The sequence below is a fragment of the Tachysurus fulvidraco genome, unplaced genomic scaffold (assembly GCF_022655615.1).
Source record: "Tachysurus fulvidraco isolate hzauxx_2018 unplaced genomic scaffold, HZAU_PFXX_2.0 HiC_scaffold_31_np12, whole genome shotgun sequence".
NCBI lineage: Eukaryota > Metazoa > Chordata > Actinopteri > Siluriformes > Bagridae > Tachysurus > Tachysurus fulvidraco.
This window is the reverse complement of record NW_025926916.1, coordinates 24799-37028: the sequence shown is the minus strand read 5'-3', so window position 1 is coordinate 37028 and position 12230 is coordinate 24799. Positions and strand designations below refer to the sequence as shown.

General features: G+C 40.1%; 1 protein-coding gene across 1 annotated transcript; it reads right to left on the bottom strand.

Moving 5' to 3' along the window:
- Positions 1 to 1482: 1482 nt before the first annotated feature.
- Positions 1483 to 6068, bottom strand: LOC113662739 (tereporin-Ca1-like). Its single transcript, XM_047809718.1, has 3 exons — positions 5985 to 6068; positions 2257 to 2417; positions 1483 to 1894 (listed from the first exon to the last, which is right to left on the bottom strand). The coding sequence occupies exons 1-3, from the start codon at positions 6066 to 6068 to the stop codon at positions 1483 to 1485; spliced, it is 657 nt and encodes a 218-aa protein (XP_047665674.1).
- Positions 6069 to 12230: the final 6162 nt, after the last annotated feature.

Genomic DNA, 12230 nt, shown 5'->3' with positions numbered 1-12230 from the left:
TAGTATTTCTGTCTAATCGGAGTTTAACAACAGAAAATTGCAGTTCCTCCAGTCTTTTATCTCTCTGAGGCATTGAGATAATTTGGACACTGTGGCTATTTCATCTGGTTTTGATGAGATATATAACTGTGTGTCGTCAGCATAACAATGGAAACTAATCCCATGTCTTCTAATAATGTTCCCTAATGGAAGCATGTATATCGAGAAAAGCAGAGGTCCTAGAACTGATCCTTGAGGGACCCCGTAATTAACTGGCAATAAACTGGAGCATTCACCATTTAATTCTACAAAATGGTATCGATCAGACGGGTAGGATCTAAACCAACTTAAAGCCTGTCCATGAATACCTGTGTAATTTTGTGTTTGTAATAACAAATAATAATTAAGTAACTCATGAACTACTTAAGTGAAAATGTATTTCACTTTTTTAAAGAGAAGTTTTAAGTGTAGGAAATATACCACACTGTCCGGATCCTCTATGGTTATAGAATATAGAATTATGGTAGCATTTTATGAGCAAATAGTGAAATACATTAAGTTAGCAATGCCACACTTCAGCACTGCAGCATTATTAACTTCAGTACCTTGCTTGGTAAGAATAAAAGTGAATTTTATTATAACTGTATTAACTCCTGTTTCAGGCTCTAACAAAGCCAGATTCAATTTTAGAAGGAATGTTAATCAGTGCATCAGCAGAATTAGGAGCATTAAGAGAAGTTCTGCAGCATGTTTTGTTTGCATTCTCACATACATAACACACAAATAATATCTTTCATGTTTACTGTATGTTGTTCATGTGTACAGTGTTGCAGTTACAGTATTAATAAATACTTAAACTGTTAAGTATTTTGATTGTAGTTTATTATGCATGGCATATATTGAGAAATGACAGTAGTAGTATAGGGATAGATATATAGCATTTTAAATTTTAAGTAAATCTTTTTAAAGTAATTTTAAACTTTAATTGTATATATTCATTCATTTATTTGTATCCTTATTTCTTCTTCTATATTTAATTCTTTTTCTCTCTCTTCTGTAAAGGTCATTGAGACAATGGGAAATTGTTAAAAGTGCTATACAAATAAATTGAATTGAATAGTAGTAGTAATAGAGTATTAGTTCATAGTAGTCAAAATGTATTTGTTCATAGGCATAATATCAGTTGTTATTCATATATTTTAATTCAATTTATAGACAAAATTTTACAATCCTTGACTGATCACCTGATCTTGAATCTACTTTGTTTAACATTTTATCAGCACATTTTTACAACAGACAAATGCATTGGACTGAGAACTTAATGAGAGTGTAAGTAAGATAGAAATAAACGGACTGACAGGAAATATTCAACACTGCAATAGAGAAATTACTGTTACTGAGTTTACTATAGAAGTGTATTAGGTTATAGACATTCAATCATCCTTCACTGACCCCCTGGTGTTGAAACTGCAGTGTTTTCTTATGTCTGTCTTGATTTAGTGTTTACAAATCTCGAAATTCAACCTTTATTATTGAATTGCTTGCAGGAGACATTGTTCCCTTCACGCAAATTCCTCGTCCAGAATACATGACTTCACTTCCTGTAGCCATTTCCCTGGTGAATGTACCTTCCTTGTAATACATTTCAGAAAACAGATCATAATTACAAAAAACTTGGTTTTCATAAATTCCAACCGCTAAATAGTTTTTATACCAATCATAGTTAAAAGGCACAGAAAACATTATGACAAGTTCCCCGACAAAGTGCTTTTCATCATTAAGAATCTTGTATGCCAGGACTCCAGCACAACCACATGCCGTTGAGCTTGTTTTGGTAAAGGAGCAGGCTTCACTGGTCTTTTTTGCCACTGTAGGCTGAGGAGGATTATGACAATATCCTCTGCTAGTGTGAGTCCTAGAGATAATAAAGTAATAAGAATTGCTCAGATTAAAAAGTCAAATGATTAAATTCAAAATTCTAGCATAATAGTGCAAATAAAATTTAAACCATTAACAAAGAAACACAGTATAATGCAAAGAGTACTTGTAATATGTCTATAAAACAAATGAACAAACACAAAAAGATACATAGAGAAGTAAACAAAGTCATTTTTAATTGATTTAATGTCACTAAAGTTATTTTTAACCTATTCCATAAATTAATTATTATATTTGGAAATAATTGCTTGATGTAATCTCAACTGTATTAGAGGTATTACAAGTCTAACTGTACTGGTTATAAAATTAAATATATATATTCAAATCATTTTCACTCACCTTGGGTTTGATAAGGTGTAGCTGTCTGTGAAATTGGTAATTTGAATGGACACATTTCTTGTGGTGCCAATACCGCGGGATATATTGTCAATGTTGGTGCCTCTTAGTGACACCCCATACTCAATACGAGATGATGCTGAGCTATTAGTACTGTCCATTGTCTGGTTTTACACGAAGAAACACAAAAATATTGAATTGTCATCTTTAGATAAATACAGAAAATGAATGTTTTTTCAGTCTCATTAAAACATTAACTACTTGCTTACTTTAAAACAATAAATAGATAGATAGATAGATAGATAGATAGATAGATAGATAGATAGATAGATAGATAGATAGATAGATAGATAGATAGTTTATTCACATTTTTATAATCTACCAGCTGCTATTGTGAGAAATGGGAATATCCAGCTGAGATCATGCATTTTTAGGTTCTGTTTGAAAAGAAAATAGCTTCAATATGAGGGAGTGTTGCCATGATTTTGTTTTTAGATTTGTTTCAAAAGAGATATTAAAGCGACTTTTTGAAAAGACATGAAAGACTGTCCTGCCCTTAAGTTAAGAGAGCAGGCTTGTTCGACTCACCGCCCACTTGTGACATCCAGTCAAAATACACAAAGCACAACACACTAATCAATTAAACTATACAGTAAATAAAAGCAATCTTCATTTTATTTTGTATCTTCCTCATCCCTCAATCCACAATTTATCATTTTCAATGTACAGTTCATTCAGTGATTTTTTTGATATTCATATTTCATTGATAGAGGAGCTAATAGCACTCACCTCATTTACATGACAGATGCATAGACAGTCTGGCTGACACCGATTCCCAGATCTCGGATCCATGCTAGACAGTGGTCAGAAGTATTCCCAATGTTCACAAATGCCAGAGGATTAAGACAATATCCACTGCCAATGTAGTTCCTAGTATAGAGATAATAAAGTAATAAGAATTGATCAGAGTAAAAGGTCAAATAATTAAATTCAAAATTCTAGCATAATAGTGCAAATAAATTTTAAACCATTAACAAAGAAACAGAATAATGCAAAGAGTACTTGTAATATGTCTGATAGATATATGAAGAACAAGGGTGATGTGCAGAGTTGAAGCAACTACAGAGATATAATGATGTGCCACACGATAAAGCTCTGATAAAGTGCAGTTGAAGCTAGGCTAAGAAAGGAAGTCGATATTTGTAAGCAGCAGTATGGCTTCATGCCCAGAAAGAGCACTACTGATTCAAATTAGTAAATCAAATTTGCCCTGAGAATGTTAATGGAAAAGTACAGAGATGGTCAGAAGGAGCTGCACTGCGTCTTTGTGGATTTAGATGAAGAGTATAACAGGGTGTCGAGAGAAGAGCTATGGTACTGTATGAGGATGGCAGGAGTGGCAGTGAAGTACATCAGTGTAATTCATGATATGTATGAGATGAGTATTACAGCAGTGAGATGTTCTGTAGGCCAGACAGAGTTCAAGGTGGAGGTAGAGCTACATTAAGGATCGGCTTTAAGTCCCATTTTGTTCGCTATGGTGACGGACAGGGTGACAGATGAAGTCAGACAGGAATCTCCATAGACAATGATGTTTGCAAATGACACTGTGATCTGTATTGAGAGGAAGGGAGAGCATCATGAAATAACGCATTCCCTTTTTTCTTTGATCAGGGAACAAATTTTTAAAATTCAAGTTTCTTTTTATTTGCAATGGAATATTGATGCTAAGCCTTTATTCTCATAAATATTGTCAATTATTTTGTATTAATTTTCTCACGCATTTTTTAAACAAATATCGTTTTTTTTCTTTGATCAGGGAACACACTTTTTAACTTTATAAAGTTTCTTTTTATTTGCAATGGAATATTAACATGCTAAGTCTTTATTCTCATAAATATTGTCAATTATTTTGTATTTGTTTTGTTGCACATTTGTTAAACAAATATCATTTTGTAGTAATTTGTTGTTCTTTGATGTAGGAGTTTAAAGACATTTTTTCCTCTTTCAGTGCTTTTACCTAAAATGCACATGCCATGCACATGCTTTCAGAAACAGCATCTGGATTAACTGCAGTAGGGTTGATATATTGTTTAAGACATTATAAATGCAGACATCACAGCCTCCTTCTTAAGTGTGCATTTATGTGGAAGTTGTCACTCACCTGAGCCCTTGATCAAAGTAAAAGTTATGATGCTGCTTTACAGCGCTTTTGCTGCTTCTAGAACATGTTCATCTGTCAAGATCACAAGCAAAACTGTAATAAGGCATGTCCTCCTAAAATTTCCCTAGCGATCAGAAACAATCATCAAAGATTATTTTACAGTTTTTTACAATGACCATGATAGTTTTTTCAATACATTTAACAAGTTTCCTAAACTCTTAATGCACCAACACACCTAAAACACACAATTGGTAAAACGGTTAATTTCATGCTCAAAATCACACATTGCATACTAAACCCCAAAACTAATTTTCAAAATACAATAATAAACAAACACAAAACACCATGTCAACAAAACACTGCAAACATGTTTCAAAAGCAAACAATTATTCAAAACACTAACACATGTTCTCTTCCAAAAGGAACATTTAGTCAATCATAACACAATGACAAAAAAAAAATAAAAAAATCATCAGCTGAAATTACAGAAACTGCATTATTTTATGTGTCATGTCTGCCCTTATACAATAGACAGTATATTGTATTGATCATAGATTGTGTTTTGCACTGTAGTTTCTTTTGAAGCCTCTCTACATGTTTGTTTTGTTGGGTTTAGTAAATGCATGCATTTTGTTTCTTTTACTGCAGAAATTCAATAAAAAAATGAATGACCATCTCAGTGTAGCTTTATAAAATGTACAGTTTATATATAAAAAAAATACAGACACAGAATTGCTGCAGTAAAGACTTTATTTGCAAAAGGACATTACTGCAAGATACACAAACAGAAAAAGCACCGGAATTATAATAAAAAAAAAACAAAGTAAACTTCTAATCTGCCCGGTCTTCTGCATTTGTAGGAAGGCATAGGAAGATGGCTGCCAAGGAGAGGTGTGGGTTTTTGGGCTCCCCACCTATCCTTTTATTTAGCATTTTACATCAGATTGTAACAGTTTTAGCCGATGCTTTTCAACAAAGATACCTTAACTCAAAGAAATGCATGCATCAAAGACAAGAACTTACCAAAAGGTACAGAGAAAATGGAAGTATTTGGACAATGCTGCTTTGTATGTGGTTTCTGCTTGTTCCACCAGCTCATGCCATTTTTTCGGCTAGAAATCAATTAGTTGCTCCTGCACATTCTGTACCTTTAAATGATATATCAAGACAAAATTTTTTTTGGATATGGACATTATATTGTTTATACTATTTTTTGTCAGAAAGCCCCTTATACTGGAATTGCTACTAAAGACAGAACCCAATATACAAAGAGAAGTAAATGGCATGATTACAAGATTCTACTGGTTTTGCTGCTACTAAGTGGGGATATACAACTAAATCCTTGCCCATCAGTAAATTTTAACCCAGACCAAAACAGTGACTTGTCCAAACACTGTTTACAGAAAGCAGTGTTGGTTTGGAACGATTCAACTTGAAGGAAGGAACCAACAGATACATTTTCTCTGGGACTGATGGCTACTAAACAGCAAATGTGTATTAATGGTCTTATTTTTCACCAATATGAACATAAACCAGTGGATGTAAGAAGCAAACTGTCTGTAACTACCAGGCCAGGCCTAGGCCTCAGCAGTGGAAGATCCACAACCACCAGGCCAGCCTTAGGCCTCAGTGGCAGTAGCCCAGCTGTCATTGAGCCAGGCTTAGGCCTTAGCATTAGCAGCAGTAGCTAAGCAACCGCTGGACCAGGCCTTTGCAACAGCAGTAGCAATAGCTTTGCTACTACCGGGCCAGGCTCAGACCTCAGCAGCGGCAGCAAAGCTACCAGCAGGATAGGCTCAGGCCTCAGTAGCGGCCTGTAGTAGCAATAGCCCAGTAACTACTAGGCCAGAACTAGGCCTCAGCAGCAGCAGTCCAGTTACCACTGGGCCAGACTACTGGCACAATTCCGGGCCTAGTAACTGCTGCAGTGTAGTTACCACCAGGGCTACTGGTCATGCGGTATGTAAACAAAGACAATTTAGATTCTTTCAGACTGTGAATCATGCAAAGGTTATATGGGACCTGAAAACTAAACCAAGTGGCATTGTTGGAGGGCATTTGAACATTCAAAGTATTACATCAAAAATAAATCAGATTCGACATTTACTGATTCTATTTTGGATTATCTATGTTTAATTTATGTTTTATGTTTTATTATCTATGTTTAAGTGAAACCTGGCTAAATAGCAATACTCCAACACATATGATTGATGTACCTGGTTATATTTGTTTTAGAAAAGATAGACTAACTGGCAGGGGTAGCGGTGTGTTGATTTATATTAAAGAAACATTTAAATGTGTCCAAATTAATTTGGACACACTTTTAGAGTGTGTGGGGGCATCACTGTAGTGTTGTCAACAAAAATGAAGTTTAATATTGTTACTTTATATAATCCCCCCTCACCTGGTGTATCATTTTATAATGAACTAGATGACTTATTTAAACAGTTAAATTGTCGCTGTGAGACAATCTTCCAAGGAGATTTTAACATAAAATGGTTAAGTAATAGTAATAGGCAAAAGCTAAAAATGATTTACTTAAAACATAATTTCAACCAAATAATCAAAGAACCGACAAGATTAACAAAAAGCTGTAAAACTCATTGATTTGATCTTCACAAATAGAACTGAGCGAGTGAGTAAAACGTCCAACTTAATCACAGGTCTTTCTGATCACAATATGATTTTAATTGTTAGAAAGCTCTCCAAAAATCGTCTATATATTCCTTTTGTAATATTCGGCATAAATTAGAATTTATAGGTATTCCCAAGAATAAAAGAATTCAACTTGAAGATGAATTGCAGAACATTAATTGGAATAGTGTTAGGCAAACTGATGATTTAGATACCTGCTGTACTACAATGATGAAAACACTAACAGATGTGATTCAGAAACATACTCAGTGATTGAAGTATCCAAAATGAATAAGGATATTCTCCAACTGATGAAAAAAAGAGACCTTGTGCTCAAACATTCATTATTAACAAAAACTAACACAGATATACTTGTTTTTAAGGGATTAAGAAATAAAGTAGTTAGGGAGTTATGTAAAGCAAAAACAAACTACTTTATGAAATTGATGGCTGACTCCTGTCACGACGTGAAACAGGTTAGATCCAAATGCTGGTTTATTAGGCAATATCCAAGACAGGCAAGGGTCACACATCAGCCAAACAACAACAGCAAAGGAAATCCAAAAGCAGAAGTCAATAATGCAGGCGTAGGTCAGGGCAGGCAGCAAACGCTCACAAACACAAAAAACAAGCAAGGTCTAAAACAGGGAAACAGACAGAACAGAATGAACGCTCAGTATGAAGACAGTGCTAACAATACCTCGCAACACGAAAGAGTTCTGAGTGAGCTTAAATAGACCGGGTGATTACAAATAGGAAACAGGTGTGCTGTGCAATGAATAGTGGGAAATAGAGTCCTGATGCTCAAGTGCAGAAAATCCTCTGCAGGCCAGCAGAGGGAGCCCTCATGGCTGTCATAACAGAGCCCCCCGCCTACGAGCGGCTTCCAGACGCTCCCAAGTCCACAAAACCCAGTCCAGGAGGGTGGAGCGAAGGCGCCACCAGGGTGGGAGGGTGGGTCGGGTTTGTGTAGTGGTGGCGCCAGCCGAGCAGGAGGCCGGCAGAGCCGGAGGCCAGGGTGGTGCCGGAGACCAGAGCAGGACCGGAGACCATGGTGGTGCTGGAGGCGGAGCCAGAGACCAGAGCAGGACCGGGGACCAGGGTGGTGCTGGAGGCGGAGCCAGAGACCAGAGCAGGACCGGAGACCAGGGTGGTGCTGGAGGCGGAGCCAGAGACCAGAGCAGGACCGGAGACCAGGGTGGTGCTGGAAGCGGAGCCAGAGACCAGAGCAGGACCGGAGACCAGGGTGGTGCTGGAGGCGGAGCCAGAGACCAGAGCAGGACCGGAGACCAGGGTGGTGCTGGAGGCGGAGCCAGAGACCAGAGCAGGACCGGAGACCAGGGTGGTGCTGGAGGCGGAGCCAGAGACCAGAGCAGGACCAGAGACCAGGGTGGTGCTGGAGGCGGAGCCAGAGACCAGAGCAGGACAGGAGACCAGGGTGGTGTTGGAGGCGGAGCCAGAGACCAGAGCAGGACCAGAGACCAGGGTGGTGTTGGGGGCGGAGCCAGAGACCAGAACGGAGTTGGCAGCCAGGGTGGTGCTCTGGGCCTGTGAACAGGGACAGGAGGTAGAAGGGCTGGCAAATCCAGCGAAACAAAACACAGGAAAACAGAAACATGCATAGGTTCAGGCCAGGCAGAGAGTTCAGGTAGTTTGGGTGTCATGATGTCGACAGCGTTCTCCGACTCAGTCATTTTGGTCGACCTGGCCGATTCGGCTGGTTCCGTCAGCCCGGCTGGTTCCGTCTACCCGGTCGGTTCGTCAGGTTCCGTCGACCCGGCCGGTTCCGTCGACCCGGCAGGTTCGGCAGGTTCCGTCGACCCGGCCGGCTCGGCAGGTTCCGTCGACCCGGCCGGCTCGGCAGGTTCCGTCGACCCGGTCGGTTCCGGTGACCCGGCTGGTCCAGCTGGTGGCTTAGGGATGCCGGTCGCCCGAGCCGACCTCATCGGGGTATGCGCCAGTTTGGAGACCAGCCGGTTAGCACAACCCTCAGCCGAGCTCGCCGGTACGGTAGCCATGGCCAATACAGGAGGCATGGAACTGAGAGAACGTACCTCTGTAGCCCTGGGGATCCTTAAACTTGACATAACTGGAGTTTGACTCTTAGACACCCGTACAGACGTCATCTGGGGGTCCAGTAGACTAGACACTAGTTGTTGTGGCTTAGTAGGAACAGGAGAGGTAGGTGAGGCAGCCATTTTGTGAAGTGGTTGGGGGGGTGGCAGCCATTTTGTGAAGTGGTTGGGATGCAGGAATGGCAGCCACCTTGACAACAGGTGCCGGGATGGTGACGGCCCTCTGAGGAACAGGTGTTGTCAGGACAGTGGCTTTTTTAACCGCTGGTGCAGATACGGTAGTAGCCCTCTTGAAAACGGGGGCAGGTAAAATGGTAGCCATTTTAGGGGTAGGTGCAGACCCGGCAGCCTGGCTTGCGAAATGTTCTCTTCTGATTGCCCTCCTAGACAAGGGTTCAGGCATAGTAGCGGCCATTTTGTCACCCGATTTTCCATCTGGGGTTTCCCACAAGTTCCATCGGGGTTCGGCTTTCTAAATTGCTGACAAAACCCCAAAAGTCCAAAATTTGTAGGCTTTGCATTTCTGCTTGCGACAAAGGTTCATCCAAACAGTCATTTAAGTACAACTTTAATTCCACGTTGCTGAGGTTCAAACCAGTCGCACATGTCCAGAACAATTGGGCAAAACCACTCACCGCACGTCCTTCTTGGCGGAGAGACATCAAGTCGTCCAACCTGTCCCACCATTCTTCTTCAGTGGACGTGGGTAACACTTGGACTTGTATGCCGCTGTATCGGTACATGTCGGGGTACGGGAACACAACAATCGGAACGGGGAAAGATCACTGCTGAATCCTTAGATGAGTGGTCGGAGAAGGTGCCGGAAGACTTGGGAATGCTGGATTTGGTTGTTGGGTTTATGGCTGATGCAGTGATGAAACCAGGGTGGATGCAATAAACCGCTGGATCTTGTAAGGCGAGGTATTCTGTCACGACGTGAAACAGGTTAGATCCAAATGAGTCAATAATCCAGGCGTAGGTCAGGGCAGGCAGCAAACGTTCACAAACACAAAAAACAAGCAAGGTCAAAAACAGGGAAACAGACAGACAGAACAGAATGAACGCTCAGTATGAAGACAGTGCTAACAATACTTCGCAACACGAAAGCGTTCTGAGTGAGCTTAAATAGACCGGGTGATTACAAATAGGAAACAGGTGTGCTGTGCAATGAATAGTGGGAAATAGAGTCCTGATGCTCAAGTGCAGCAAATCCTCTGCAGGCCAGCAGAGGGAGCCCTCATGGCTCTCATAACAACTCCGGAGGGAACAGTTCAGAACTATCTAAATATTTTAACTAATTGAGTGCCCAAACAACAAAAATTAATAGCAGAACTAAATATAAATGGAACCGTTACTAACGAAAGGACTGAAATTGCAAATCAATTTAATAGAGTCTTTATCCAATCATCTGAGGATTTGGCTAATAATTTTCAATCTTTTTGTATAAAAGAGGTAGACCAGAGTGAAATTGCTGATGTTTTTAGACAGTTATGGCAATCTACGGCCAAGGACATCTTTGGCTTGGATACCACTTTTATAAAAAAACATAGTTCTCTCCTTTTACTACCAGTTACACATGTAGTAAACTTATCTATTAGAGAAAATGAATTTCCTCAGCAATGGAAAACAGCTATTACAGTATAACCCCAGTCTTTAAGACTAGAGCACCTGATCAGGTCTCGAATTATACACCGATTTAAATTTTACCTGCACTCTCAAAGGTTCCTGAACAAACAGTAGCCAAACAACTTGTTGATTATCTTGAAAGTAACCATCTTATATACACCAAACAATTTGGGTTTAGACCACGGTACTCAACAGAGCTGGCAAACTGTTACCCCATTGAAACAATAAAACAGTCATTAGATGAAGGTAATGTAGTGGGAGCAGTATTTCTGGACTTGAAAAAAGCCTTTGATACTGTGAACCACGATTTTTTTTAAATAAATTAGAAATTTGTAACTTGTCACATGATGCAATAACTTGGTTTAGATCATATCTTGAATATAGACAGCAGTGTGTTAGAATAGATTCCACCCAGTCATCTTTTCAAACTTGTCGAATCGGAATTCCACAAGGCTCAATTTTAGGTCCTTTGCTTTTTAGTTTATATATAAATGATCTTCCATACAGTTGCAAAGCCAAATGTATGCAGATGATACAACTATATATGTCTCAGCAAAAACTCCTAAGATTGCAGCTGAAATGCTTTCAAAAGAATTGGATGGTGTATCACAGTGGCTCCGAAACCCTGAACTATGATAAGACAGTCTGTGCTTTTCAATAAAAAGAAAGATCAATAAGAATTTTAGAATAAAGATTGATGAGGTACATGAATTTAAATTTCTAGGGGTTATAGTACATTAGATTCTCATCTTAAGTTTGATAGTCATGTAAAGAGGCTGTGTAGAACTGTCAAGACTAATTTAAACTGCTTTCGATTAATAAGACAATATATACCAGGCAGCAAAGCAATTTTTGCATTCTATGATATTTTCTCATCTATCATATTGCATCACTGTTTGGGGTCAGGCCAATCAAACAACAATTACACCTATTAAGTCATTATTGTTATGCGAGACACAGAGGAGGAAGCCGGAGTGAAAGCAAACAGAGTTTATTTGCAAAAACACGGAAGTAGAGTAATCCGGTGGTGCACGGTGGAAACGCGGCCCACAAAGTTCCATGGGCAGCATGGAACTCCGCCAGCAGACTTGGGTCCAGCACTTCCTGCCGGGCCACCCATGACCGATCCTCCGAGCCGTAACCCTCCCAGTCTACCAGGTATTCGAAGAGACCCCCCCACCGTCTGGAGTCCAGGACTTCCCGCACTGCGTAGACGCCAGGCTGAGCCACGACTTCCGGCTGGACGCTTGCCACGGGGTCACCTGGAGGGCAAGAGACAGGCGAGACACAAGGTTTAAGCAAGGACATTTGAAAGGTGGGGTGTATGCGGTACCTTGACGGCAGCTCCAGCCGGTATGAAACGTCGCTGATCTGCCTGGAGATCCTGAAAGGCCCAATGAACCTGGGGCTAAGCTTGCAGCTCGGCAGCTTCATCTTCAGGTCCTTAGTGGAGAGCCCTATCCCTGGGGCGGTAACGA